General features: G+C 37.2%; 1 protein-coding gene across 24 annotated transcripts in view; it reads right to left on the bottom strand.

Annotated features, from left to right (window-relative positions):
• Epb41 (erythrocyte membrane protein band 4.1) overlaps window positions 1–15087 on the bottom strand; it is a 190101-nt gene that overhangs the window by 52791 nt on the left and 122223 nt on the right. For all 24 annotated transcript variants that reach the window (XM_013153863.3, XM_013153854.3, XM_063235915.1 and 21 more), the window contains 2 exons: window positions 13862–13959; window positions 12929–13101 (listed from right to left, as the gene is read on the bottom strand). In XM_013153863.3, coding sequence (XP_013009317.1) covers window positions 12929–13101; window positions 13862–13959 — 271 coding nt within the window. The remainder of the gene's footprint in view (window positions 1–12928; window positions 13102–13861; window positions 13960–15087) is intronic.

The raw sequence follows: 15087 nt of genomic DNA, 5'->3' as shown, positions 1-15087 counted from the left end.
TGCAACTGTAGCCTATGAAGAGTAAAACGGGGCTGAGGTAGTGCTAAGTATGGTTTCTTTTACAGAACCATTCTGAAATAGAGATTCATTTTTTTTCTAGATGGTTTCAGAAACCTAAAAATACATTCTTTTAAAAAAAATTTTTTTTTGGTCTGGGAATCGAACTCAGGACCTTGCACTTGCCAGGCAGGCACTGTGTCACTGAGCTATATGCCTGGCCTAAAAATATATTCTAGGGAAAAAGAATTGTTTGATGCTTCTGTCAAGCTTCACTGGAATGATTATAAAACAATTTAATAAATATTTCTTCTAATAAGATGTACAACTTTTTGGTGTTCCTAAGGGCAAATCTTTGAACCAGACATTTACCTCTTTAATAATAAATCATTCAACTAAATATGAATTCAAAAATCCTTAGACTTTGGTTCCAAAAATAAAACATAAATACCTTTTGAGTTCCGTCCTACCCTCTTTTCAGATTCTTAGCAATATGTACTATAGCTCCTGGTCCCCAAAACATTTAGAGTAGTAGTTCTTAATTGAGAGATTTTGCCCCAGAGAACATGTGGCAACGTCTAGAGTCACAGGCTGTCACAACTGGGGAGGAGAGGGAAACAGCACTGCCACACACAGTGCACAGAGACCAAGGTTGCTGAAGCTGAGAGAACTAGAGGTATGGAAAGGCTGTAGGGACTGTTTTTGAGAAAATAAACAACGCAGACTGATGAGAAAAGCTTGATCTTCTCACAGAATTGACTGTTTTGGTTTGGACTATTTAGCATATAAGATTTAGATGGTTTGCTTCAAAATACTGTAGTCCTAGGGCTAGATGTGATGACTCAAGACATCTGTAACCCCAGCACTCAGGAGGCTGAGACAGAAGGATCACCTCAAGTTTGTGGTCAGTCTGGGTTACACCCTAAACTACATAGTGAGAAAAACAAAGCAAAACAAAACAAAAAAAAGAAATCCCAGGGTTGGGCAATGCGGTTCAGAGGTACAGTGCCTGTTTAGCTTGCAGAAAGCTCTGTTTAAACTCCAGTAAAAGAAAAAGAAACAGTCACCATACCAATACTTATGGTTGCTTTGTGGTGTTTTGTTTTGTTTTGCTTTGCTTTGTTTTTTTTCTGGGAATGGAATCTAGGGAGCACTAGCTATATGAGCCACATCCTTGATCTTTTCTATTTCATTTTGAGACAGGTCTCCTAGTTACCTACTCATTGCTGAAATACAGTACTTAATATCGAATATCCAGAATTTAAAGGAGGAGAGGTTCCTGTGGCATAAGCGCCTGCCTGGCAAGCACAAGGCCATGAGTTCGATCCCCAGCACCAAAAAAAAAAAAAAAAAAAAAAAAAGGAAAGGTTTATTTTGACTCAGTTTGTAGAGGTTTCCGTCCACAACTGGTTGAGGGGAGGAGAGAGGGAGACAGACCCTTCCATGCTACCCACAGTGACGCTCCTCCTCCACACTCCACTACCAGCATCATTACTATAAATTCATCAGGGGGCTAATTCACTGTTGAGTGGCACATGATCCAATCACCTCCCCAAAGGCCCTTTTATGAGTGCATGAGGCTTTGGGAGGACTCTAGATACAAACCATAGCAACAGGTCACTGCTAAACTGCCTAGGCTAACCTGGAACTTGCGATCCTCCTGCCTCTGCCTCTTACTTAACTGGGGTTAAGGTGTGTGCCACCACACTTGATTACTACTTACAGCTTTTACCTTCTTTCTTTTAGTGGTTAGGAAAAAGCTTCTAATCGGGGCATGATGGCACATACCTCTAATCCCAGCACTCGGAAGGCTGAGGCAGGACGATTGGCGTGAGTTTGAGTGAGTTCAAATCCAGCTTGAACTACATAGTGAGACCCTGTCTCAGAAGAAAACAAACAAAAACTTCCTATGCACTTTGCAGTAAAACCATACTTCTCTGACATTATCTAGGAAGGAAGTGTGTTCCCACATGATTTAATATTTTTAATAACATTATTATCCTTATATTGATTTTTAAAACTTTAATTATTTTTCATGAGAATTTTTATAATTTTTTATTACACATTTTCCTTTTAAAAATGACTCTCCTGCTGGGCACGATAGCATACACCTGTAATCCCAGTACTCAGGAGGCCTAGGCAGGAGGACCACAGTGAGTTTGAGGCCAGGCTGGGCTACAGAAGCAAGCTGAAGCTAGCCTGCACTACATGAAGGACCCTGTCTCAAAACAAAACAAAATAAAACAAAACCAACATAAAAAAAATCTTCTAAAAATTAAGTTAAAAAAACTCCCTAAACTGGAAGAGATTTAAAAATTGAAATTCACAACTACTTCACACAAACAACACCGGGAAAGAAAGGCTTATTTTTCTGTGACTGTCTCCAGTGAAAAAAAGCTTCTCAGATGATGCACAGAAAAACAGCAGAAACACAAGAACCATCAATGTATCTTTCAAAAAAAAAAAAAACCTGTGGCCTCCTGCAAGTCCCTGCTATTAATGGGTGCTCCATTCCAATCAATGCAAGAATGGCAGATGGCTGAGCAAACTTAACACAACAGAGCAATGTGACAAAATATTTTGCTCACAGTTGCGCAAAAGTATCGTTATACATGAGTATTCACACCTCCTCACAAAGAATTAATTCAACTGCCTGGCATGGTAGAAACATAGCCCGTGCTTTCACCATGTGTTATTTTGCCACTTGAATTTGGTTTTAATCCAATGCTAATACTGCGGAGCCAAATGATTTATGTCTTTGGCATTTTGAGCTCGGCAATCTCAACTGTATACGGGAAAGAATAGATCTAAAAAGCGACAGACACAGAGGCAGAGATTAGAGAAGTAACAGCATTACTATGAACAGCTTTCATGATGAAAAGGCAAGCTCTCTTAGGCACAGTCACACAGAGCAGTGTGACCTGAGGCAAGGAGCTTAATCTCACAAACTTCAGTTTAGTCATCTCTGAAAGTGGAAGATACTAACTCTATACAATGGGTGGGGAGGGATACTGAATAGATACATTTTATGAACTCTATCAATAATTTCTGACACTTACATCCTTATATTTCTCTAGTAATGAGTTAATATTTCAGAACTATGTTGGGCAAAAGCTAATTTATGTACACATGGCAAGTAATTAAAAGAAAAGATCACCTGGGAGCCCTGGAGAGTGCCAAATCCCTTTAATTTACTCAATAAAGAGACTATAAACTATGGATCATAATGAAATATCACGGTGATTAGTTTTTATGAAAACAACTTTATAGATACATGATTCATGTATTATACAATTCACTCATTTAAAGAATGTAATTCAGAGTTTGACCCCTGGTACCCCCCCACCAAAAGTATATAAGTCAATGCTTTTTAGTATATTCTTAGTGTCAGAGGCAGTGATTTCTTTTGAAGTTGTTTTGGCTTGAGGTTGGGAATGTAGCTCTGTGGTAGAGCATGGTATAGCATGTGCAAATGTCCTGGGTCGCCCAGTGCTACACACCAAAATAAAGATGCTTTGGCTTTTCAATTTCACTAATTCATTTGTTATCCATTATAAGACTTTGATGCACTCAACTAAAAAATAATTCACTACCTGCCATTTGTGGAAACCTGGACAAAGCAAAGTGCTGATGATAACAGATCCACTAACTTCAGTTACTATATTGCTCTTGGCTGACAACAACAGAAACCTAGTCCTATAATAGGACAGTGAAACATAAAACTCAAACCCAACAGAGTAAAGACAGGTATGGTGGCAGGAGACCTGCAGGTGTGCACATAACCTGGGCAACTCAATGACATAATGAGACCCTGTCTAAAATATTTTTAAAATGGGCTGAGGAGGGCGGCAGCACATTCCTGAGAACACAGCTCAGTGCAAAGGCACCGAGTCCAATACTTGCTACTGTAAACAAACAAAAATATAGCTGGTGTTGTTTTTGTGTTTGTGGTGCTAGGGATTGAAGCTAAGGCCCTGCATACGCAAGGCAAGAGCTCTAACACTGTGCCACATCCTCAGCCAAACAAAAATACAGTGAGTAAAGGGAAACTTTACTTCTAGTTCTAGCTGTCACTAGCACAACTTCTTCTAGTATGCTACAGGTATGGCAGGTAGGCAATGCTTGGCTCTTCCATTACGAGAGGGCTTAGGTGACTCATCAGGGGATCTTGAACAGTAACAAAAAAACGCTGATGTGTGAGTCCACCTCAAACAGACACAGCATCCGCGGGTGCAGTGTAGGCACATGTTTTGTAAAGTTCCAAAGATGCTAAGGATGGGAGGTAATCCCCCTAGCAACAGTCGGGGTGACCACTGGTCACCAAGTGGATCAACTACCTACACAGCTGTGCGACCCTAACAAGTTACCTACCATTTCTGTGTCCCAGTTTCCTCATAAGTAAAACAAGAATTACATATACTTCTTCTTGTTGTTCCAGATTACTAATATTTAACAAAAATACATGGAAATGGTTTGAAAAACAAGTACCCCCCAAATACCTGAAAAATCCCTGTCACTACTATTAGCTATCCTCGTGACTTAATGCTTTTACCATAAAATGAGGGTGCTTCTCTAGCTAGTGAAGCAGATGTTTTGAAACACCGTGCTTGCCAGGTGTGGTGGTTCACGCCTATAATCCCAGCACTTGGGAGGCTGAGGTGGGAGGATCGTTGAGAGTTAGAGGCCAGCCTGGGCTACAAAGTGAGCTCAAGGCCAGCCTGAACTGCATGGCGAGACCTCGTCTCAAAAAAGACAAAAAACAAAAACAAAAATGAAACACAGTGCTCATTTGTGTCATCAAAGTGAGGCCCCTTAAAAGGTATTCTCTTCAGAAAGTTTCCCTAATGCATTTCTAGCATTGCCTTACTTTTTTCATTGCTGAGACAAATTATCCAACACTGAAAGGTGGAAAGGTTTATTTAGCTCACAGATTTGTGGGCTGGCTCCAAGGCAGGGTAGCATGGCCATGGGCATCACAGAGGAAAAACAGTTCTTGATAGACAGAAGGCAGCAAGTAGCAAACAACGCAGCAGCCCTCTTTCTGTCCCTTCCTCTCTAACTGAGCCACTCAAAGGGCAGGTAGCACTCACACTCCAGGTGGTGCACATTCTAGCATCAACACTCTAGATCCAGCCACCTCTGAAAAGCCCCACCTATGACCACATGAGGCTTTGGGGGGACATCTAGACATAAGCTATGGCAAGCATACAGTTTTTTTTTTTTTCTTTTAAGGATGACGGATCCAATAACAAGAAACCTCTCTTTTAAGGAGGATGGAGATATAGGAAAGGGTAGGAAAAATAGTTTCATGAATATGTTCCCGGTTCTTACACAGAGAAGATAGCACAGAGAAATCGAACACATAAAATTATAAAACAGTAACAAAAAACAACTGTCTACTCAGTTTATATGCAACTCCGGGGCTTAAAATATGCAGGACCTGGGTGTGGTAGCACATGTTGTAATTTCAGTACTTTGGGACACTAAGGTAGGAGGATCACAAATATAAGCCCTGTCCGGGACAACTTAATGACTTAGGAAGACACTGGCTCTAAATAAAAAATTTAAAAATGCTGGTGACGTAGTTCAGCACTCAGTGTAAAGGTCCAGGATCAAACCTCAGTATTACTACTACCAAAATAATAAGAAAAAAGAAAAAGAAAAAAAGCTTCTTCTAGTTCTAACTAGTTCCATGACCTTAGGCAAGCAGCTTAAATTTTAAGGCTAGATACTAGAAACAATGAACATTAATGGATAACTATTTCAAGAAATTAGAAAAAGAACAGCTCTATTGAAGTAAAAAGAAAATAATTAAGATATAGAGTGATGTGAATTACATTTTAAAATAATACATGGGAAAAAAAACCTAAAGTTCATTCTTTAAAACAATTACTAAAATTAATAATCTCTAGAAGGACTCTTCAAAAAAAAAAGGAAGTTAAGCTTACCAATACCAAGAACACATAAAGGGACACTGCTATAGGATACAGAAATTAAAAAGATACCTAACTTTATGTCAATAAATTTAAAAATTTAGAAAGAATAACAGGAGCTGGGCATGATGGTTGCACACCTGTAATCCCAGCACTCAGGAGGGTGAGGCAGGAGGATCACTGCAAGTTCAAAACCAACTTGGGATACAAAGTGAGCACAAGGTCAGCCTCAACGGCATAGTGAGATCCTGTCTCAAAAAGACAAAGGAAAAAAAAAAAAAGAGGAGCAAACAATTCCTTAAAAAAAAAAAAAAAAAAAACCACAACTTACCAAAATTTAATCAAGAACTTACACTCTTCATAGTTCCTTATCTCATACAGACACTGAGTCTGTAACCCTCTCATGAGATGCCTAGGCTGCCTCAGTTTCACTGATGAATTCTTCAAAACACTAAGGAAAAATAACATCAACTTTCTACAAACTCTTCAAGAAAACAAGAAAAATGGGATTCCTTCTCAGTTTTATGAGGCCACCATGAACTTGACGTTTAAAACCTGATAACAGCATTACAGGAAAGGCCCAGACACCAGCAGCGTGCATAGGCCACTGCTGGCTTGCGGAGAGCCAGACTCAAGGCTCTCTCAGTGAGTCAGCGTCATCTGTGGACTGCGGAGGGAGACAACCACGACCTACAGGGAGAGGATCCCCCGCCCCCCGGAAACCATATCATTTTCATTGTGTTTTCTTTGGGGTTGGGTTTATTCTCTTTTGTTTATGTTAACTCTGATGGCATGAGCAGCTATTTGAAAGATAGCAAGACACGTAATGGAAGCCATTATGTATTTACTACTTACTGGCTTGTTTTGAGGTTATTGCATTCGTTGTTTTATTTATTTATTTATTTATTTATTTATTATCAGTACCAGGGATTGAACTCATGACTGCTTGCTTGCAAGGCAGGTGCTTATGCCGCTGAGCTAAACCTCCAGCCCCATCTGCAGCTATTTTGAAGACAACAAAGGCATTGTGGTAACTACTGTTGATTTCAAAATGTGTGGAAGTCTTGTATCACTTACTCAGGTTTATTTTGATTGATTTTATTCTGTTCTATTTTCCTTGGTCATTTTTCCTCTTTAAAATGAATAAATAAAAAACATTACAGGAAAGTTTTCTCTTGTGAAAATATAGGACTGGATCCAGTATTCACTTTGGGTATTAAAATCTACAGAGTTCCAAGTTCCATAAAATGATATCATACTTGCATATAATTTACACATATTCTTCCATAGACATTAAATTTTTTCTTTTTGAGACAGGGTCTCATTGTATAGATCAGATTGGCCTTGAATTCACTATGTAGCCCAGACTGGCCTCGACTCACAGTGATCCTCCTGCCTCAGCTTCCCAAGTGCTGGAATTACAGGCAAGGGCCACCATATCTGGCTTCTATGAACTTTACGAATCTCCAGATTAGTCATAATACTTAATAACTTAATACAATGTAACTGTTGTATCAATAGTTGTACTGTTTAGAGAATGATGATGAGGAAAAAAGTCTGTACATGTTCAATACAGAACAAAATTTTTTTCAAATATTTCTGTGGATGCCAAACCTGAGAATATGAAGAAATAACTATAGTTGCAAACCTCTTTAAATGATTGGAAAAGAAAAAAGATTGGAGTAAACTGGGTCTACTCCAAGAAAGCTTGCTTCATTTAAAGACTGTAAATCAAAGTAATTCACCGCAAATATAAAAAGTAGAAAAATCTATTAAAGAAAAAGCATTGACAAAAGTCAACACTAATTCATTAAACAAAATAACAAAACAAAATTCATGGGAAACTAGGAATGAAAGACAATTTCCAGCTAGGCATGGCTACACATGTCTGTAATCCCAGAACTCTGGAAGACTGAGGCAGGAGGATTGCAAGTTTGAGCTCAGCCTGAGCAACTTAGCAAGACCTTGCTGAGGGTTTTAAAAAAAGAGTTGGCTCAGTGTGAAGGCTCTGAGTTCAATCCCCAATACTGGAAAAAAAAAAAAAAAGACAGAGACACAGATGTTGGGGGGATAGAAGAGGGCAGAAGACAAAAAAAAAAAAAAAAGAGGAGAAGGAGGAAGAGGAGGAAGAGAAGAGGAAAAAAGAGAAAATTTTCTCTATCTGATTAAGGGTAGTTACACAAAACCTAGAACAAGCATTATATTTAATGATGCAATAACAAAGCTTTCTCCCTGAAACTGAAAGATCTAATTATTAACACTTTTATGCAGCATTACATTGGCTGTCCCAACCAAAAATAAAACAATTTAAAAAATTAAAAGTAAGTTGGTAAAGAAATGTAAATATTATTATTTTTGGTTGATGTTGCATACATTTAACTGTGTACCCAAAATAACTCACAGATAGAGCTAGGGGTATAGCTTAGTGGTAGAGTGTATAGCATGTACGAGGACCTGGGTTCAATCTTTTCTACCACAAAATAAATAACCCATAGATAAACCATTAAAATTAATAAGTATTTAGTACAGTCACTGAATACAAGGTCAAACTAGAAAAATCAATACTTTTTTGTAGCAAAGCAAAAAGAAAATATTTAAAAGATACCATTTAACAGCAAAAACTTTCAAATACCTATTACTAAACCTAACGAAAAATACAACTTGGTGTGGTGGCTCATGCCTGTAATTCCAGCACTCGGGAGGCTGATGAAGGAGGATTGCTGTGAGTTTGAGGCCAGTGAGGGGTTACACAGTGAGTTCAAGCCTAGCCTAAAGCCTAGCCTAAACTGCCTTGTAAGACTTTATTTCAAAACCAACTTCCCTCCCTCCCAAAATGAATGTCATTCACCCTAAAATCCACAAAATATTGTCGACATTAATTAGATAAGATCAAATCATCACAGGACAGAAAGGCCACGTTCACAGACTGAAAGACCCAACATCTTATTACCAACTCCCTCCAAACTGATCTATATAGTCTGCAATCCCAATGAAATTCCTAAAACTTTTTTGATAGAAATTGAAAATCTGGCTCTAGAATATGTAAGAAAACATCAAAGCTAAGAACAGGAAGATAATCTTAAATCTTAAAGACTACAGTTGTAGAACTTACAATATCAGATCAATTAAGATGGGGTGGTAGTGGCACAAGGATAGGGGACAAGATCAATACAACAGATTAGAGGAGCAGAAATAAAATCTCAAAATTATGTCCACTTGGTTGATAACAAAGACAATACTGTAATTCAGTGGGGTAAATACAGTGTCTTGAATCTCTAACAAATTAATTTTGACCTCTCTCATATTTCATCCATAAAAGCAGACTCCAGATACAATGTTTATCTAAATATGAAATGCAAATGAGCAAAGGTTTTCACAAAAATATTGGAAAATATTTTCTTGGCCACTCATAGGAGGCAAAGATTACTTAACTAGGACTCTCAAATTCCTCACAATAAAAACAAATAAATAAATTGGACTATATAACTATGGTAAAATTTAGAATTTCAGTACATTAAAAGAAATATTAAGAATAAGAAAGCAAGTCAAAAGAGTAGACTATATTTCTAATGTGTACATCTGACAAAAGATGTGTATTTTTATATAAAAAATACCTTACTATTAAAAACAGACAACTGAACAGAATTACGAACAAAAGATCTGAACAAGCACTTTAGAAAGAATAATTCGCAAATAGTTTAAAGACTATGAAAAAGGCCCAAGATTTAGCTCAGGCATAAGCACCTGCCTGGCAAGCATGAGACTGTGAGTTTGATCTCTGGTACCAAAAAATACGATAAAATAAAATAAAATATAAATACTATGAAAAATACCCAACTTTATTAGTTGTCAGGATTTGAGTAAATATTTGACAAAATTTTTTTTCAATGTATTTTTCTCTCACGTTAAAGAAACAATAGTTGTACTAGGAACTTCTTTTTCTTTCTTTTTTTTTTGTGCTAGAGATTAAACCCTCGTGTGTGTTAAGCACACTCTCCATCTGAGCTACATCTGTAGCCTCAGAAATTTCTATTCAAAATATTTCACAAAAATTGAGATATAAAATTCAGCTCACATTCAACTAAATAGAAAAAAACATGCTATTTTCATATTTATGTATCTACTGCACACAATGTAGAAAGTACTATGGTAATTAGTATTAGGATTAGTTAATAATTAGCATCAGGCATTTTTTTTTTTTGTACCGGGGATTGAACTCATGACTTGACTCTTGCCAGGCAGGCGCTTATGCGGCTGAGCTAAATCCCCAGCCCAGCATCAGGCATTTAAAAATTCTCAAAATGTACATACATGAAGGAGATGGCATGAACTAAGTCAAAGAAAAAAAGGATTGATCTGAGTACTAAATAATGTGAATTGTGCCCTTACATTGTACTAACAAACATGTTAAGTTTGACAAAATACTTTCCTAGGCTTTAGACCTTCTATAAAATTAGATAGCTGTGATAATCATTCTAAAATTTTTTAAATCTTAAAATTATGATACTAATGATCAAGTCACCAAAGTTATAACTGTAATCTATTAGTATGATCTTACATGCTTTAATCTGGGACTTTCAAACATTACTAGAGTATTTCAAAGGCAAAGTTTTGGAGATCTTGCCTCCCCAGGAAAAGTGAATAAATTAATAATAATTGGTCAGTATTAGTCAATAAACAGAAGATATCATGTCTATTTAATACCTTAAATTGAACTGTGCGGTTCCTACAGCTAAAAAAAAAAAGAGCAGTCAGGATGTGCTTTCTATTAAGTAAAGTTCTTTTTAAACTTGTTCCTCTTTCCAAAGTTCACTAACCCTTGAAGTTTTGGTTATTTTTGCTATCAGAAAGAAACGACACATTAGGCATAGCATCTACATAACCATCAAACCCCATTTAGTGGGAAATACCATGGGATGTGCTATTGACAGTAGTGGGTTTTTCTTCTAGGTTAGCAACTGGTTAGGTGGTAAAGCTGTGAGATGAAACAAGTGATCTAAACTTTCCAACCTCAGTTTTCTCACCTAAAAAATGAGGCTTAAAATAGTTCCTCATGCCCAAGCTTGATTAGGTGTAGGATGACTGATAGGATTAGCAAGGAACTGCCTAGTGGTCTTACACGAACATGGTGAATACAGTACAAGAAGGTTAGATGCCCATCCAAAACAGAATCTTCTATATCCCAGCTAAGTTCCTCTCCTAGTGTCTCTCTCGCTGTAGTAAATGAATAAACCCAGGAATAAAGCTTGATTCCCTTTTCCTCACCATCCCCAATACTTAATTTATCAGCAACTGTCACCCCTACCTTCAAAATGTATATCCAACCACTTCTTCACTTCTTTTTTCTGTTCGTTCTTTCTTTCTCTCTCTCTCTCTCTCTCTCTCTCTCTCTCTCTTTCTCTCTCTCTCTCTTTCTTTCTTTCTTTTTTTCTTTCTCACAACCCTGTACTTGCAAGGCAGGCACTTATGCCAATGAGCTAACTCTCTGCCCATCCCTGACCCCTTAAGGTCTTTCTTACCAATACTCAAGTCTACGCAGTCATCATCTTGCACCTAGATCCAGTACCAGCTTTAACATGCTTCTGGTTTTACCCTCACTTCAGTGAAATCTACCTAGTGATCAGTATTCTTTTAAAATAGAAGTCAGAATTTTATCGCTCTCTCTAATAGTTTCCCACTAAAAATAAAATCTAAACTCCCTGTGGTGACTCTTACCTGCTTCTCTGAATGCCCTTATTTTACATTCCTCTGCCCTTTGTTTACAAGGATCGAGACCCGTGGCACCTATGCAGGAGCTATTAGCCACACGTGGCTATTTAAATTGAAATTAAAATTGAATTCCTCAGCCACATAATAGTTCCTAATTGCTGCATACAACAACGGGTACTGAATCAGACATAACAAAATCAAAGATGTCCATCAGCACATGAAGGTTTGGAGGACAGACCTTATCTAGACTCATGCCAAGCTCATTCGTGCATTTAGGGCTTTGTACTTGCTACCCTTCATCTGGAATGCTTTTTTCAGGTTTGGGATGACATAATTCCCATAACTGTTATAATTCAGGTTTCAACTCAAATGAAGCTCTTTAAGGAAACCCTTTAAATTTAGATTGGACAGCCCAATCTTAAATACCTCCTCAGCCTTCCCTATCCTCAGATATTCTCTATCCCATTCCCCATTTTATTTTCTTCATATTCATCACTACCTAAAATTATTTTGTTTTGTTCTTTGCTCTTTCTACCCACACAATAACAAAAGCTCCATGGAGCTTCACATTTGTGTGCTCACAGCTGTATCACCAGTGACCAGAACAATACCCGGCACAGAGGAGACAGGAAATAAGCTGTTTAACAGCCAAGTGCAGTAGTTCATGCCTGTAACCCTAGCTATTGGCAGGGGGTGGTGGTGAAGCAGAAGAACAGCAAGTTCAAGGCAAGTCTGGGCAACTCGGGAGTTCCTGTCCCAAAATAAAACATAAAAAGGGAAAGTGATGTAACTCAAGGATGGAACACTTGCCCACCATGCACTAAACTTCAGGTTTGAGCCTGAACAAACTTGAGGTTGAACAAAGTGAAATTCCAGTGAACTCCTAATTGAGTCACTATTCTCTTTGAACACTACTTTTCCTTTTTAAAAAGATAGATTTGCCAGGCCTGGTGGCACATGCCTGTAATCCCAGCACTTGGGATGCTGAGGCAGGAGGATCGCCATGAGTTCAAAGCCAGGCTGGGTTCCACAGTGAGTTCAAGGTCAACCTGAACTGTACAGTGAGACTGTCCCAAAAAAATAAAAATAAAAATAAAATAAAAATGATAGATTCCACTAAATCAGATAATTAATAAAATCTCTTTCATTTTATCACAGAGATTCTCTGTAAATCTGAGAAAACTTGTTTCTCCTATAGATAACTATATACTTATTTTATCTTTGTAATGAATTACAATTCAATTCAAATATAATTCAATTACAATAAATCATTAATATTCAATACAAACCTCCATCAAGGCTCCGAGATGCCCGTTTGCTTGCTGTACGTTCAAAGTGTGGGGCAGGCCTGTCAATTAGAGCACTAGCTTGCCTGGTCTGAGCTTGAGTCCGGCCACTGTATCGAAATTTGGAACCCAGGGCAAGAAATTTGCTTTTGGGAATGGTATCTGTAGAAGTCAATCTGGGGGGAAAAAGTACTTTTTAGAAAAATTTTATTGATACATCTTAGATATATATAATAATAACATGCATCACAGGAAATTTGTACTTGTACATGACAAGTCCTGCTTCTTTTTTCTCCAGGGAAAAATTAATAGTCACATAATTAATAAATCTGTATCTTATTCTGAGACTGTAAAGGTAAAAATAAAATCGAGAATAAAAATGTTTCACAATTTTCATGATTTAACTATAGCTACACTGATTTTTCAATCAAGCAATCATTATTTTAGTTCTATGTCATACATGAAAGCAATCAAAATTTAGTTGGGACCTATCTTACTAATATTAGCTTATATTTTTATAGTGAGCATCTTCTGGTTTTTCAAAATGCTTTTATAGTACTGCAATGTTTTCACTACATCCTTGTAATGTTTTCACCATTTTATAGACACAGGAAATTGAACAACCAAACTTAGAAGACTGGACAGTAACAAAGTTCAAATCTAGGTCTGCTTTTAGCTAGTTAGGACAATCATATACCACCTAGCAAACAAAGATTCCTGCTCCTCACTTCTCTCCTACTGTACCCAGGAAGGGGCTTTGAGAATGCTGAGGTATGCTTCTCAGCCCAAATGGGGGAGACCCGATTTTGTTTTAAGAAGATCCAACCTAAGCTATGTAAAAGTGCCAATCACATGAAGAAAATTTCAATAGCAACTTAAAATAGAAACATGTATACATAAATTTGTCCTTAAATAATATTTAAGTGAGACTAATACCTGAAAAATGTGTGATGCTCTACACAGACTTTCCACAATTTCTTAGCTGCTCGGTAACTGGGAAGTTTGAATCCAATGGTACTTTCATACTGTTCTTGCTAAAAACACACAAATAAACATGAAATATTATTTGATCACACTGATAAAATAACATAGAAATATGGTTCCACCAAGGAAGTCATAAACATAAGAATGTTAGCAATTTAAGAACAAACTATGATTTGAAAAGTTTTCCAGGCTGTGCATGCCTCCAATTCCAGCACTTGGGAAGGCTGAGGCAGGACTGTCATGAGTTCAAGGCCAGAGTAGGCTGCATGGTGAAGTCAATACTAGCCTGAACGACTAGTGAGAACTTGTTTCAAAAAAACAAAGAACAAGAAAAAAGTTTTCTGTATTTATATGCAATGGAAATATATATTTATATTCCCATTAAGAAGGATAAACTTCAGTCACTGGTAAATGGATACATATTGAGACCACAATTTACTAAATGAAATAAATCACACAAGCAAACTTAAATACTGTGTGGTCTCTCTTATATGAGGAACCTGAAATATAAATAAAGAGCAAAATAAAAAGTAGTAAGCAGAAAGATATTTTTCAAGTGAGAAGGGAAATTAGAGATAAAAGGAAGGGAAAGGAGGAAAACGAGATTAAAAAAAAAGAACTGGAAAAAAGTAGAGATAGAGGTGTTTTTGTTTTTTGTTTTTGGTCCTGGGAATCTAACTCAGGACCTTGCATTTGCCAGGTGGGTGCTGTGCCACTGAGCTGTATCCCTGGCCCAAGACAGCTTTTGCAAATGGGAAGAGGACCAACAGATAGAAGGATCAAGGAGGGAGATGTGTTATGTACACAGGCCAACTCTACATAAGGATTGTAATCATCATGTACTGCAAACATGTACTAATAAAAAACAAAACTGAAAAAATAATTAAAAAAAGAATTAGCAAATAAAAGTTGCACGTGTTTACTATGTTCAGGCAAGTTGTTTTAAAAATGCATTTATTATAGAATAGCTAAATCAAGCTAATTTATATATTAAGTCATATCTTTCTTTGTGATGAGAATATTTACAATTTACTCTTAGCCTGTGGGGGCAGGCTTTTTGTTGGGGATTTAGCCAAAGGCCTCACACATGCCTGGCATCTCTTAGCAATTTTCAAGAATAAAGTATAATACACTGTTAAGTATAGTCACCATGTTATATAATAGGTCTCTTGAATTAT

This window comes from Cavia porcellus, unplaced genomic scaffold, assembly GCF_034190915.1.
Source record: "Cavia porcellus strain 051 isolate PalLab524CR breed Dunkin Hartley unplaced genomic scaffold, mCavPor4.1 scaffold_25, whole genome shotgun sequence".
Taxonomy (NCBI): Eukaryota; Metazoa; Chordata; class Mammalia; order Rodentia; family Caviidae; genus Cavia; species Cavia porcellus.
The sequence above is the reverse complement of the archived record's forward strand: the minus strand, read 5'-3'. Positions and strand labels throughout refer to the sequence as shown.